This window comes from Ostrea edulis, chromosome 8, assembly GCF_947568905.1.
Source record: "Ostrea edulis chromosome 8, xbOstEdul1.1, whole genome shotgun sequence".
Classification (NCBI taxonomy): domain Eukaryota; kingdom Metazoa; phylum Mollusca; class Bivalvia; order Ostreida; family Ostreidae; genus Ostrea; species Ostrea edulis.
This window is the reverse complement of record NC_079171.1, coordinates 4147047-4162906: the sequence shown is the minus strand read 5'-3', so window position 1 is coordinate 4162906 and position 15860 is coordinate 4147047. Positions and strand designations below refer to the sequence as shown.

The window sequence follows — 15860 nt, the reverse complement described above, 5'->3', positions numbered from 1 at the left end:
GTTATCATATTAATTTACCATGACGAAATATGACGTATTTTACGTATACAATAAAAATGCAAGTCAGGGTGTGTACATAAGCAGGAGCGTTGATTTAAAACACGTTATGGAATGAAATTTCACAACACCCCCATAATATTTCTTAATGAAAGCTTTTGTCCAGGGTGTGTGCCCGACCCTCTAATTTCCATTTCTCATATGATTTATAAAATTGATAACTGTTCGTCATATCCACCCTTCAAAAAATTAGCAATGTAAAAAAAAAATCGATGGTAATTCATTAGAAAACCAGATTTAAAACATGATAAAATTAGTAAGAAAATGAAAAATCATTTTCTTTTTTTCAATGTAAAATCGTATTCTCACACTAAAGTAAAAAATTAATGATATTTCATTTGAAAACCGGATTTAAACTTGTCTAAATACAATAAAACTTTTGAAAAATTCAAATAAAAATCTTTCTCTTTTCTGTATCTTTTTTTTTTTTTTTTTTTTTTTTTTTTTTACATTTTACAGTGCCGATACAAAAGCTTCAAACTCATTTGATCGGTTTGAAGACATGTTGCTGAAAATAGGAGAGGAACTAGAAAAAGAGGCGTCTCCTATTGTCACCGTGACACCGGTTGCTAGTGATGAAACTACATTCACGTCATTGGAACCAACATACTCCCCAGCCTGTGATGAAAATTGGCCACCGGCCACTGTAGTTGAGGAGACAGGAGAGAAGACCTTCCAGTATGTGGAGGACTCAATTCTCACCTCGTTCAGGTAAGCTAAATTTACATATCATTAAAACGTTTGTACTATTTAGCTACAACTGAAAGTTGTTGCGTCAAGTTCAATAAAAAATGAAAAGACAACTATATTCATGGTATTCATGAAATGTAATTTTTAAAGAGAGGTAACTCTGCTTTTATAAAGGTGCCATTAATCTCTACCCAGAGTTATCGTTCCTGCTACGCTTCACTTGTGTTTCAAAATTAGCAAATTGATTCCACTTACAAATCATCTTTTTTCATTGGATAAAACGATACTGTAGAACTAAGAAGTTTATAATATATCGGGACAATTTAGGGCAACAGCATTAACTGTACCTTTAATTACTGATTATGAATAATGCATATTTCTCGATCCGCCACTGATTCTTGGTGTAATCAAACTTGAAAATTTACGATTAAAAAAGTTGAGTCATAGAAAGGCTTGATATCGTCTAGGTATTGATGTATTTACAAATATTTTTGCAACTGAAGTCACTAACTTATTCTATTTGAGACATTTTGTCATTTTTCAAGATTCATGTAAATGACAGAGGTGGTAGGAACAACAATTCCGGATAGAGATCTAACATCTCTTAATAACGTTAACCATTCACTCGCGTGTATATTTCAATGTATATTTCATTTTGTAATTACACAATGTACTAAACTAGATACAAATCATATAATTTTAACTTCTATTTTTTTCCTTAAAGACGAAACCATCCTCAGAAATACAGCGCTATGGAAAAGAAAATGAGAGAGCCACTGCAACAAAACGCGGAGGACCAATTTCAAGTGCTGCGAAATTTAAACAAGAGGATGGCGGATGATTTAGAACAATACCGTATTATCTTCAATCACCTAGAAGATAAGGTTAATGGACATACGAAAAGTACTGCGATTATTACAATTTATTATTCACGACATCACTGTAGATTTGAATTTACTTTCAGATTGAAAACAACTTTAAATTTTTGTGAAATAAACATACTTCCAAAGTTTAAAATTTTAATATTTTATGATCTTTTGGTTTGAACATATTTTATTGTATATGTGTATCATTAATATCCAAAAGGATCGGAAAAATTCTTAACAACTTACAAATGCTTGTCCTCATGATTTTTTCTCTTTAACACCTGAGATTCGACTGTGAAAAAACATTTCAAAAATTGGACTTTTTATACCCAAAAGTTAGAACACCAAGCAGTCGTTTCTCTAAAAGCAATGTCATATAACCAAAGGTTAAAATAAGATAGACGTTTCTCTAAAAGTTACAATGTCATATAATCAAGGTTAAAATAAGGGTTTTTGAAACCCTGTACATAGTCATTTTCTCTAAAAGGTGCAATGTCATTTAACAAAGGGTTAAAATAAGGGTTTTGACACCCTGCAGTCGTTTCTTTAAAAGTTGCAATGTCATATAACCAAAGGTTAAAATAAGGGTTTTTGACACCCTGTACATAGTCATTTTCTCTTAAAGTTGCAATGTCATATAGCCAAAGGTTAAAATAAAAATTGTTGACACCCTGCAGTTGTTTTTCTAAAGTTGCAATGTCATATAACCAAGGGTTAAAATAAGTTTTGGCGCCCTATAGTTGTGTCTCTAAAGGTTGCAATGTCATTTATATTGAAAAAAAATAAGCAATAGTTAAACCCTGACTATAGAGTCCCCCTTGATGTCAGTGACTGTAGAGTCCCCCTTGACCTATATTATGACCTGTGTGGGTGGGGATTGGAAAACCCCATGACGTCATCTTGACTGTAAAGTGACTGCAGAGTGTCCCCCTTACTACTCACTTCTATCTGACTAGGAAAGACAAGAAATTTAGTTGGACCGCTAAATGTCAGGAATCCTTCGAAAAACTCGAACAGCTTTTAACATCAGCTCCCATTTTGTCATATCCAGACAATGAATTCATTTTAGACACAGATGCTAGTCTTACAGGACTTGGAGCTGTATTGTCTCATATTCAAAATGGCGAAGAAAACGTAATCGCATATGCAAGTCGCACTCTAAATAGACATCAAATTAGGTACTGTACCACTTACAGAGAGTTGCTTGCAGTTGTGACATTCATTAGACAGAGAGTTGCTTGCAGTTGTGACATTCAAGTAGTAAGGGGGACAGTACACAGTCAGTATACAGTCAAGATGACGTCATGGGTTTTTCCCCACATAGGTCATTGAGGTCAGGGGTGAGTACACAGTCAAGGGGGAGTATACAGTCAAGGGGGAGTATACAGTCAAAGGGGAGTATACAGTCAAGGGGGAGTATACAGTCAAAGGGGAGTATACAGTCAAGGGGAAGTCTACAGTCAAGAGGTAGTCTCACTTACGTCATAAGGGAGTCTTTTTTAAAAATATGAATAAATACCCTGTAAATCTCAGTTGCGTTGGCATAACGATGGCAACTCAGGAAAAGCAGTACAAATGGAAAATTTTGGCCTGGAGTGCTTTAAGAAAAAATGAAAAGAAATGGACTTTACAAGAAAGTCAATGGTTTGACAGAAAAGAAGATTGCATTGTTGATTTTAAGGAAAAAATGAGAAATGGTTATGACATTGCAGACAGCTGGGGATCTGAAGAATACATATTGAAACGTAGAATTATGCCGAAAAAATACTTTCCACAGACCTTGAGAGAATCGGATTTTTACAGTTCAAGATGACATCATAGGGTATTGAAAACCCCGCCCACAGAGGTCATACGTTATGTATATATATAAATGGGAATACGGTGGTTTAGCAAAATCATTTTGATCAAAGATGGCTGAACAAGTGGTAATGATGGAACTTCTAACAAGTGATTGTGGAAATGATTGCAAAGGGATGTTAAAAGAGAAGTTGAAGAAAAAAATCGGGATTGTAGTACCTAGCTTTTTTGCAGTTGTTCTTATTATTTCTTTGTGCATCGCTGTCAGTGTTTTACACGAGAAGAAAAAACCTAATCAGGTAGACTGTGTTTTACGCCCTACTTTGGAAAAAGATGTTATTAAAACATGTTCATACGTGGATCGGTACCCACTCTCGAACGAAGTATATGCCATGATATGCATCAACGACACCATACAGATTGACATACGACGATTTCATGCTGGAAAACCGGGGAACAAAGGAATTACCTTGAGTAAAACACAGTGGCAGTACCTTAAAACATCTGTCGATCATATGGATGAATCTATTTTAAAAGCACAGAATCGTATATAAAGTGATGCATGAATAAAATGTTGAATTGTCAAAGCTTGAAACTATGGGCAAGACTGTGACATTTTCAGACAAGAAAACGATTATCTATATTCCCTATGAAGATCGAAAGGGGGAATGGATGACCATGGCTTTGGACAGATATCGTTTTCAAAGAAGAATACATCATGCATCAAAAGTTTTAAATCCTATACTGGAGAAAAATGTACAAATAATGCGTACTCAATTTCATACACAAAACTTGGAAACCCATAATGTTAAAGATCTGTAATGTCAAAATCTACAGCCAGTGTTTTCTACAGTCAAATTGAAGTCTACAGTCACTGACGTCGTGGGGTAGTATACAGTCAGAGGGTAGTCTACAGTCAGAGGGTAGTCTACAGTCACTGATGTCATGGGGGAGTATATAGCCAAAGGGGAGTATATAGCCAAAGGGGAGTCTACAGTCAGAGGGGAGTCTACAGTCAAGGCGGAGTCTACAGTCACGAACCACGTGATTAAATGATGTATAAATTTGATCGATTTGAATGATTTTCACCAGTCCTGAACAAGTCTCAGAGAGGATACGGGTTAACTTCATTTTTTTTATTGTGAGAGTTTTGATGTGGACAGAGATGGAGGATAAACATCAAAACCTTATTAAGGCAAACTACACTATATTGGTGAAGAAGATGATGGCAATTCGAGTCGCGGAACATTTGTATGCTTCAAACATAATTACCGACGAAATGAGGCAACGCATAGAAGCCGAGAAAACCAGTTACGACCAAAGCAGAAAACTGATTAGTATCATTTTACGTCGAGGATCGAGGGCTTTTGTGGGATTCCGAATGGCCTTAATGAAAGCCAATCAAGCTGATTTATCGAGACTCTTGATGAATAATGACGATGATACGAAGTCTGAATACGAAAAGAAATTAGCTATGGCAAGATCTTTAGTCATTCCTACCAAAGAAAGAGGAGATTCCGGAAACCAATCAAAGAAAGCTACACACCCTCAGTCTCAGGAGCCAAGATGTAGGATAAGTCTGGATGACTTTAATGACCTGTTCCTCACCGTCATGCCTTACAAGGGAACGGTTTACGTTCACATTCGCCATCTCGCAGAATCCCATGGTCGTCTCATTGCCACAAAGAAAGGAGTCACCTTTCCTTTGGCTCGTTGGTTAAAATTTGAATCCCTTCTTCCAGATATCCAAGACTACATAGACAACATTGGAAAGGAGAATGGAGAAGTGCAGTGGCATATTGGCGGAGGCGTGTTCGTCTCATTGTCACCCGGCTACCCTACAGTGGATATAAGACACTTTTGGAAGCCCGACGATGCCCCAGAACCCATACCGACAAAGAAGGGTGTCACTTTGAACGGAAACAAACTAGCCAGACTTAGAGATGCCCTTGAAGAAATGCATGAATCTGTTCCAGAGCTCAAAGACACCGAACTCTGTATGTTCAGCGAATCTCATCAAAATCAACTTGGAATGTTAGACTGTCCCGAATGTACCCCGTTCGGTTACGATGCCCAAGACAATATGTCCAAGGAATGCAATGTGGGAGATTTACAGGACGTGAAATCGATTGAGAGTGATCTTGATTGACCTAATGACCATGAACACTGAATTCAAAATTAATGATGAGAATAATTATATATACACATGTTTGTTTTTCATTCGAAATCTAATAAAAATGAATAGTAATTAGTTGCCTGTCTTAATTGGTTTGTTACTTGAATATAAAAGGTGATAATCAAAGATGGATCATCATTGGAACGCAGTATGTCAAACTACACGGATTACTTGAAGGATCTCTACTACACTCCCGGTAAACCGGGAGCATTTGCTGGTCCCGAAAAATTGTATCAAGCCGTTAAACAGCAAGGCAAATACAAGATTGGCAGAAGGAGAATAAGACAATTTTTAAACAACGAAGACTCATATAGTCTTTATAAGCCTATTCGTAAGACGTTTCCGCGCTCTAAAGTAATAGTGAACACAATCGACTCTATGTGGGATGGTGACTTAGCCGACGTCAGTAATATTGCATCTCACAACGACGGTTACAAATTCTTATTGGTTTTAATTGACATATTTAGTCGATATTTATTTATAGTCCCCTTGACAAATAAACATCATCAAAACATCATCGATGGTTTAAAATCAGTTTTTCAAACTGGACGAAAACCACACACCCTTAGAACAGACAAAGGTAGCGAATTCAAAAATCGTTGGGTAAAGACGTTTCTGAAAAAAGAAGGAATTAACGTGATATACACACAAAATGAAACCAAAGCAAATTATGCGGAGAGAGTGATTCGTACCATGAAGAACCTTATGTATCGCTATTTCATGAAAAACAAAACTTACCGATTTGTGAATGTGTTGCAAGACTTGGTGAAAAGTTACAACAACAGACCTCACAGATCTTTGGGTGGCAATGCTCCCCTTACTGTCAACCAGGGAAATGCTGATGAAATAAGACTCGATGCTTATCTTGCGGGAACAAAACCAAAATCGGATCTGAGAAAAAAGAATGGTAACCAGCATACATCCAAGAAAACAATGAAAAAAAGAGTAAAACCATTTTTCAAGTTAAAAGTTGGAGATAATGTCAGGATATCACAGCTTAAACACCCTTTTCAAAGAGACTATCAACAGAAATGGACAGAAGAATTTTTCAAAGTCGTTAAAAGATACAAAAGGGGTCAAATACCTGTATACAAAGTACAAGATTTGGCAGACGATCCTATAGAAGGCACCTTCTACCAATCTGAGCTTCAAAAAGTTGTCAAGTCTGAAGATGTTGCCTATAGAGTTGAAAAAATTCTTAAAAGGAGGCGTCGTGGAAAAACCAAAGAAGTATTTGTAAAATGGGAAGGATGGCCTAAGAAATTCAATTCTTGGATTCCAGAAAGCTCTCTGGAAAAGCAATAAAAGTCACTAATTTCTACAAGATGTGTTCATTCAAAATGAGCGTTCGGATGGTGTTGACGTCTACGGACAGTTCTGATTATTTTGACAATAAACCAAATTGTTATCGAGTTCAATTGAATAAACAGATTCAATTCGACGGATATTGGACTGTTGCCCTGACAGAATTTTCCTCAGAAAGCTGGATTACATCCAAAAAAGAATCTGAGTTGTTTGTGTGTTGTGATATTTGTGAAGAAACTCTTATTGGTGGAAAAGAAGCACCTCTCCTAAGACGCATATACCTGGGGAAGAAACCAGAAAATATCACTTACCCACTACCGTATTACATTCCAGTAAAAATCGGCCAATTGCAGCAGATTGGCATATATATAACAGACAGAGAAGGAAACTTAGTGTCATTCTTAGACGGACCGGTGACCGTAACACTTCATTTCAAGAAGTTTCCTTACGTTCTGTGAAGATGAATAGCCAAACTTACGTCAGTGATCCCAGAATGTGGGAAATCTTTTACAAGAACATGGCAGAGAAAAAGTTCAACCCTTATAGATACAAGCCTAAACAAATTGGAAGAGGTGTGAAAAGTTATAAGTCTTATGTCATTCCATTGAGACCTCACTCACAATTAGAATCAGTACAACAAACCAGCACTCAAATGACCCCAGTGACTGCGGTGGAGGAAAGAGCTAAGATCGAACATGCCAAGGATGTCAAAGAGGGTGTTCCATTCGTCAAGGTGCAGGGGAGTATAAAAAGGCCACGTTCTCAATCGTCTGTCATTCCTTCCAAGAAATCGAAACGAACAACATCTCAAAGGAAGAAGTCGTCTAAGCCTGCAAAACAACGAAAAAAGTCAGGAAAAACGACACAGAAGACAATTAAGAAAAAGCGAGGAGCACCAGGCAAGAAAACACAATCGAGAAAGAAGAAAGAGTTTAAGATTGACAGTTACAGGAGTATCTTTAAACAGTAGAAATGGCCTTTTTAAGCAGTGATAATAAAGACATAGCTCAACCTATGGAACTGTCTCTTTTTGCGTCTCCAACAAATCAGGTAGCGGTCGAAAAAGTGTACTTTACAGAAGCAAGACCGATTTCTAGCATAGGAGTATCCGATACACCAATCGAAATCGTAGTATCTGGTTCGGGGGCAGAATACATTGATTTAAAAAGGAGTAAATTGTATGTGAAAGCCCGAATTTTGAAAGCAGATGGAACGGCGCTGGCAGAAAATGAAAAAACGGGCATTGTAAATTTACCACTTCAAAGTATGTTTTCCCAGATGGATGTCTACTTGAACAACAAATTAGTTTCTTTCAACACAAACAACTATCCGTGGAAGGCCTATTTCAAGACAATTTTATTCAGCGGGAGAGACGAACTTAGTTCACAGAAACAATCCGAGCTGTTTTTTAAAGAAGAGGGAAACCTGAGTGACGCCAATGCATACAATGGGGGGAATGCTGGACTGGTCCTGCGGTATGGATACACTCAGCAAAGTGCAGTCTTTGAGTTGGAAGGAAACCTGATGGAAGATGTCTTTGATATAGATAAATATTTGATAAACGGGGTAGACATTTACATCAAACTCTTTAGATCCAGTGCCCCGTTTGTCATTATGTCGGCTGAATCTTCACCAGCTTTCAAATTAGAGTTACTGGACGTTGTGTACAAAGTAGCCAAAGTGCGAGTAGACCCCGGCGTTCTACTGAACCATAGTAAACAGATAGAAGCAACCCCCGTGAAGTATACTATCATGCGAAATGAATTGAAAATGAATACTATTCCTAAAGGATCCACAGAGTTTTACTGGGACAACATTTTTCCTCAAGCGGTCCCCGATCGCATCGTGGTGGCCTTGGTGGACCAGAAAGCCGTCAATGGGGACTACACCGCTAACCCCTTTAACTTTGAGCATATGGGGTTAACAGACGTCGGAATATACGTTAACGGAGAAAGTGTACCCGGTAGACCGCTCAAAACAGACTTCTCAGCGGGACTGTATTCAGCAGCTTACGCTCGTTTGTTTGAAGCCTCGGGAAAATGGAACAATGATGCCGGACTGATCATCACTCGTGATAATTTTGGAAGTGGATATTCGCTGTTTGTTTTCACTATTGATTCCTGTGGATTTGGAGAAGAGTATTTAAATCTGATTCGTCGGGGAAACACCAGACTGGAACTGAAATTTAAACAAGCAACAACTAAAGCTGCTAACGCAATTGTATTTGCTACCTTTTCATCTCTACTGGAAGTCGACAAATCACGTGATATCAACTACATTCAACCATGAATTCGACACAGCTGCTAAATATGGTGAAAACGGACCCCTGCTTAAGATGCTATGTGAAAGGTGTATTTGCTAGTAACACATTACCCCAAATCGTTACAAGGTATCCGAGTGCCTTCATCGTCAATACACAACCTTTACCAATGCCTGGAGAACATTGGGTGGCAATAATCGTGCGAAGTCCATCCCAAGCAGAGTTTTTCGACAGCCTTGGGAAATCACCAACTCATTACAATCAAGACATTCAAAACTTTTTGAGGATGAGCAGTGTACAATGTAATTTCAAGTCTATACGACTACAGCCTCGTAATTCCGATTTGTGTGGACTTTATGTATTAGTATTTTTAATTGCAAGATTGTGTTTCAAAAACTCGATAAATGATGTGTATGCTTTATTTTCTAAAGACATTCAATCCAATGATGATTTTGTGAAACGTTTTATGTATGATTATTCTGTCATTAAAATTAATCATGAAACATAGATAGAGAAGTTATTTTTATACTGTCATTGAATAAGTTTGTTAATATATGTGCGCGTAGCATTACGCTGGACTTCAGTATGAGGAAGCCTGGCTACCGAGGAACATGGCAACAGAGAACATAAACGATTGGTGGAACACTCGTTCCTTGCTTCCGTTTTCGGCACCTTCCACTATTCTGATATGTGGAAGTACACAAAGCGGTAAAACGCATTTTACTAAAACACTTTTACAAAACGCCAATGGCATGTTCTCTATGCCTGTTGATAGAATAATTTATGCTTATTCTGAACATCAACCCATGTTTGAGGAAATGAAGCAGACGATACCAAACCTTTCATTACATCAAGGAATGCCTTCAAAAGAAGACATAGAGCAGTACACAGAGGGTGTCAGTCACACTATAGTGGTACTGGATGATCTCATGTTACAAGTTGCGCAATCACAAGATTGTGTGCATCTATTCACGGTGACATCTCATCATAGAAACGTGACCACCGTGATGTTGTCTCAGAACTTATACCCGCCGGGAAAATACGCCAGGACCATTTCACTGAATTGTCTTAATGTCATTTTGTTTAAGAATTACCGCGATTCCCGACAGATCATCACCTTTGGATCTCAGATCTTACCAGGACAAGTTCCTTTTTTCAAAGCAGCCTATGAATCTGCGACTCGACCCAATTTCGGTTACTTACATGTTTGCCTGGAACCTACACAGAACAGAGAGTATCAGTTAAGAACACGCATTCTTCCGGGAGAAGAGATGATTATTTACCAACCTCTATAAATAAGCATGATTTGATGTGTTCGCCTCATTATTCAAAGATGAAGCAAACGGTGAAGAAACACGAGGCTTTTTTAAAGTTTCTTGTCTGTGCAGACAATGCCCAGCAAAAAGTAATCGTTAAAGCCTTGAACAGTGAACAGTACGATGTGCTCAGTGAAATAGCACTTAACATTTACACCGGAACTTATCCTCTGACTAAAAAGTATATAAACCAACTGAAACCTTATGAATCATGCATTCGATCCTTGGGGTCCAGAGAAGTCAGCAACCGAGAGAAACGTCGCATACTATTGAAAAACATTCCTTTAGTGCCGCTTCTACTTAAACCCATTGTTCAACATTTCAAAGGAAAATGGCAAAGGAAATGATACTTGTACCGAAACTGAAATATGAACGTTTACTTCAAAAATTAGAACCTGCTGATACGTCATCCCGAGAAGTCGACCGAACTTCGAAGCAATCCTCAGAAGGTCAAGAACAAACTGCCAGTGACTTAGTGGATAAAACTAATTTGTTACAAACTGGAACAGGTTACGTCGCTAAGAAGATGAAGGTTGGGAAACCTCCTGGAATTTCCAATGTTCGGCGGAAGAAGAAAAACGTACCCTGGCTCACATATTGACAGTGTAATAACAACGAATAATGTCTTTTATCATTTTATTTGTGTATTTATCATTCAATAAAAAAAACAAAAACGTCAAAATATTTCGTTTTATAATCAAAATCCAAATGGCAACGTGTCTAAATTAGGAAGAATTCTCCTTTTAGTGTAAACCATCTTATAATTTTTAGTTTCAACCCTATTTAACAATTTTCGCTTTCTGCTGTCTCTCGATATTTTACAAGGGTTGACAATTTCAATTTGTCGGTCGTGTGAGGTACAGATTATCGACTTGATAGCCTGGAAATTGATAAGTTTCGAGTTGGCCCAGTTAAGTGTAAACCCTCTAACTTTGCATTCTTCTTTTCCCGACAGTGTGCGGTAAGCGTAGTTTTTAGGACCCCCAGAAACGAATTCGACAATGTACCCGTCTTGTGGAGAGATTTCATTAGTCAATTCTCCCAGGTGATTACCTATGGGGAGATAATTCAAGTTGTCCGACTTTTTTGTCTTGAAGATGACACTGTCTGTATCGAAATACAAGACGTTCTCGTTTAATTTGTCGAGAACGCCATACAATTTCAGTCGAGCCCACATGGTGGTAAAAGAGGCCAAGAATATATTAGTTTTATTGTCGAATGACGCGAATAGGGGGTTGTTACTCCATTCTAATTGAAGAATGTCTCTCGAAACAATGTGAAAGTTGTGTGGTACTTTTGTAGGATCTGAGAGCATTTGAAAAAAATTTTCGGCTTCCGATTCGTGAATGAACACGGATTGTTGCATGCCCAACCTCTGACCAAATTTCCCCCAAAAGCTATTCAGACAAAGTTTCGCTAAACATCGCAAACCGGGATTTTTTTAAATTTTTTCATACTCTAATTGGATACCTTCGTTTTCTTTGTATTCCCTAATGTATTTTCTTTTGGTCTCTTCCGTGTCGCATTCGGCCGGAAATCCGGAAGCCTCCTGTTTTATTTTTAAAAACATGTTCACATACTGAGCGAATAATCCCCCCTCACACGACTCGACATCGTATTTGGAAGACTCGGCAAAATGATAAACTTCATAGATTTTCAAGATTTCGTACCCTTTTGACGTTGCCATTTGAATTTCAGGAGTACACCACGTGCCCGTGATGGATCTCTCTTCAACAGAGCATGTACATTCATTTTGATTTTCACTGTCTGCACACGTTTTACAAAGTGGGAACTTCAATTTTCCATTCGAATTGTATGGAAGTACGGGATGATAAAGTTTTCTAGGGGGGAGAATTTTTATTTTAGCCAGTCCAAAATATTGCGACAAGTCCTGAAAATCGTCCGTTATGATGGTCGGATGGCCGACGGGATACCGACAATACTTGTTGGTCCAGGGATAGAGACTGGTAAAATCGAAATATTGGATTGTTTCGTCTTCTGCAGCTTTATAATGCAGTTTGATGGCATTGGTGCGACCACCGAAAAAACTGTCACGTGGGTCGAGTCTGTCTTGGAGATCTAGGGTGGACACGAATTGTTGCAAAGCTACATTCTTCTCCAATTGAAATTTAAATTGATGCTCCCACACAATGACCAATTTGTATCCCAGATTTTTCAATTCCTTTTCTCTGTGTTTGGTCATGTCGTACAATTCTTTGATGGTCTGATTGGTAGACGGGTGTTTGATGGTATTCCTATCGTCTGGGAAACAGTTGGGACAACCGTGGAATACACAACCTGTACCAAAATGAACAATATCAATCCTCAATACATTCGTAATTAAGTCCAGGTACGCCGCCGCCGCCGCCCCCCCCCCCCCTCCAGTTTAGGGGGAAAACGGGGGGGCAAAGGTTAAAATAATAAGCTCTTACCATAGAATTCATAAATGGTTCCGTTTCCGCCAGGAATCTTGACAAACCCGTCACATCTGTAATTGGTCCCTGGCACTTGGAATTCACCACCGTTGAGAGCGTGGGAAATGACAATGGGGTTACCCCGCTGACGACTTTTTTCCATCAACCACTCCAGCCACTGGATGGAAATTTTGCTGTAATTGTCGCGCTTCGTGTATCCTTGAGATGGTACTACTGCCACGGGACTTTTGAAATGTCGTTTTCCTATCTGTACATTGTCGTCCTTTCTTAAATCGACGAGAGACGTCCAAGAATCACCGAGATGGACCCCCTCTAAACTCTTATGATGACGAATGTCGTACAAATCCGATTCACCATCTTTGGTGATTTCTATTTTACTTTTTCCCTTCAAAAAGAGCGACTTGAATATCCCCATGCAGACACTTGCAATGGTGACAAAATCAAAGGGGTCGACTCCACCCGAGCTCGTTTTCTTGATGATTCCGTTTGCTTGAACCGTTTCCTCTGTTAGAGTTGTCACCTTGATCACCAAGTTTCTAAATTCTAGACACCCCCGCCTCAATATATCAACGTCCGAGCGACAATATTGCAACATTTCTTCTCGAAAGTTAAAGGTTTCGTCTCGTTTCGTTGCATGCCACTCGGCAAGCTTTTTCCGCTCCCCGGCCGACATGAAATCGTATCCGTAGTACTTCAACTCTGGATACGGCCCCACGTAGTTTTGATTGGCTTTAGTATTAAATAAATGGGGAAAGTATCCCTTACAGAGTTCCTGTAGACCGAAGGCATCTGGTATTTTGGCAAGCTTCATGGGCAGGAAATTGAGGGAATCCACAAAAGTCAAATTTAATTTGTGCGCAATGTGCATGTACATGATTTTAGAACCGTTGTAAATGATCTTGCTAGGTCGAATAGAGTGACGGTCTATGAGCACTTCTAAAACCGGATACAAGTCGAAACTTTTGGCATTGTGGGCAATCAAGATCGAATTTTTACAATGTTCACTGGTGACGAAAGCACAGAACTGCTCGGCGGCGTTGTCGCCAGAAAACACCACTTCCCTTTTTCCACAAGTGTCGGGACAAGGGGGGTTCACATATTCACCTTTATGGGTTCGGGAGCATTGCTCACACCGTGTTCCGCAGTAACTACAGGAGGCGCCCTCCACCAGTTCCCTTTTCTCACATATGTGACAGGTGGTCTGCAGCACGGCAAAGTTGACTTTGTGTTGTTGTAGACCACAGGACGGATCACGACAGTTCTGACAGAGTCTACAGTCTACACACTGGCGTTCTTTTTTGACACATTGGTCGCATCTGATGCAAGACGGTCGATACCCTTGCTCGCAATGAAAGATGTCCTCTTGACGCGTCTCAAAATCGTAGAAAATAAATTTTTTGTCTCTTTTTTCTAAATCACATCCACACGGTTTTTGATAACAATGATGTTCTCCTATTTGATATTCTAGACAGTTAGGGCACTGCCATTCTTGACAAACGTGCAAGTCGGGAGAGCGTTTACAGCAATGTAGAATGACCCTACATTTTTTACATTGGTGAAACAGTTCGCAAGGAGGAGGATAACTCTCTTTCTTGACGACTCTTTGTTTTTTATGACGTTTAAAACACGCCACGGAACGACAGACCCGTCCACAGGTTCGACAACCTATTTGGACATTTGTTTCTGGACAGTGGTCATGTAAGCAAACCTCACACGAGGTGGTACACGTGTGTTTGGATTTATCATTATACGGTTTTAAACAAGTATGGCAAAAATACGATGCCTTAAAAAAGCCTTGTATGCTGGCAATCCCGTGCCAGTGTTTTTCAGTTTCTGTGTCCACGTGATATAAATACAGACGTGGCTTGTCCTCGTCCTCCGTCACCCTGACAAATTTATTCCCTACTCTTGAGGACACAACGTTGATACAGACACCAAGTAAGGTTTCGAATGGTTCGATGTCGTTCAAACCTAAATATCTGTCAGTAGGAACTCCGGCTCTTTCACACAGCCACATCGCCAACTCCGTTTGCATTTTTTTTCTCGAGGTTTTCAAGATATTGTTGTAATAGGATTGAGTAACAGTACGGTGCTTGATGATATGGTCGAACATTGTTCCGGCATCTTTCCCCACTAAATTTGTCCACGTAACAGCATCTACTTTTTCACACGTTTTCAGGTAACAGAGACCAATGGAAATGGCCATACATACGTTGTTATCATTTTGTACGTGAAAAAGCGATCTCTTTCTTTCTACGCTATTTTTAGGACCAAAGAGAGACGTGATGGGTAATTTTCTAGGGTTACCTCCCCCTTTGGGCAAATCGATGGACCCTATGGTGATCAACAGATTTTCGTCCACGGACAAGCTTTCGTTCGAATTAAGTACTTTGGTGATCTCGGACAGGACGACATCTGCATTCAGATTTTCCCAGGATTGTAGCGGCACGACGATCGGATTGTTTAAACTCGAATGACTGATGACCACCCTTCCCAGATCCGCATCGTGACCCCGGGCCTCTGACAACAGGTCGTCGAACATATCGTACAACTTGTTATGTATATCTAACAATTTATCCCCCTTCCACTGCTCGTTAAATTTGACCTTAAACGTGGTGTCGCGGGCCAAGTTTTTCTTAAATGTTCGAGTGTCTCTCTTTCAAATGAAATAGGGTTTTTCTAATGGGTCCTCGGAACTCCCCCCACCCCCCGACTGCCCACTCGTAGAGGGTTGATCGCCATCCTCTTGGGATGGTCTAATTTTTTTAGTTGGGGATTCCATCTCGGAAAGAACCTCCTGCCATAAGTCATCGATGTGCTTTTCCCACTGGAGCTCCCTTAATCTGTTCTCGACCTCGGCATCACCAGTAAGACCATTAACTGTAGCAAACAACTGCACGGTGTCTGGGTCATTCAAGGAGTCCAGGATTTCTTTTAATAAACCGCTGTCTGCCATCT

At 39.4% G+C, this 15860-nt stretch overlaps 4 protein-coding genes across 4 annotated transcripts; 3 read left to right on the top strand and 1 right to left on the bottom strand.

Annotated features, from left to right (window-relative positions):
• The first annotated feature begins 3019 nt into the window (after positions 1-3019).
• Positions 3020-7819, top strand: LOC130046286 (uncharacterized). Its single transcript, XM_056147924.1, has one exon. It carries the CDS (start codon positions 4489-4491, stop codon positions 5557-5559), a length of 1071 nt encoding a protein of 356 aa, XP_056003899.1. The 5' UTR covers positions 3020-4488; the 3' UTR covers positions 5560-7819.
• On the top strand, positions 5737-6891 carry LOC125665324 (uncharacterized). Its single transcript, XM_048897972.2, has one exon. The coding sequence runs from the start codon at positions 5737-5739 to the stop codon at positions 6889-6891; it is 1155 nt and encodes a 384-aa protein (XP_048753929.2).
• Positions 7820-7863: 44 nt separating the features above from the next.
• On the top strand, positions 7864-9180 carry LOC130049370 (uncharacterized protein F54H12.2-like). The gene has a single exon (XM_056146824.1). The coding sequence runs from the start codon at positions 7864-7866 to the stop codon at positions 9178-9180; it is 1317 nt and encodes a 438-aa protein (XP_056002799.1).
• Positions 9181-11089: 1909 nt separating this feature from the next.
• On the bottom strand, positions 11090-13487 carry LOC130049812 (uncharacterized). Its single transcript, XM_056147917.1, has 2 exons — positions 12900-13487; positions 11090-12765 (listed from the first exon to the last, which is right to left on the bottom strand). The coding sequence occupies exons 1-2, from the start codon at positions 13315-13317 to the stop codon at positions 11909-11911; spliced, it is 1275 nt and encodes a 424-aa protein (XP_056003892.1). The 5' UTR covers positions 13318-13487; the 3' UTR covers positions 11090-11908.
• Between the last annotated feature and the right edge of the window lie 2373 nt (positions 13488-15860).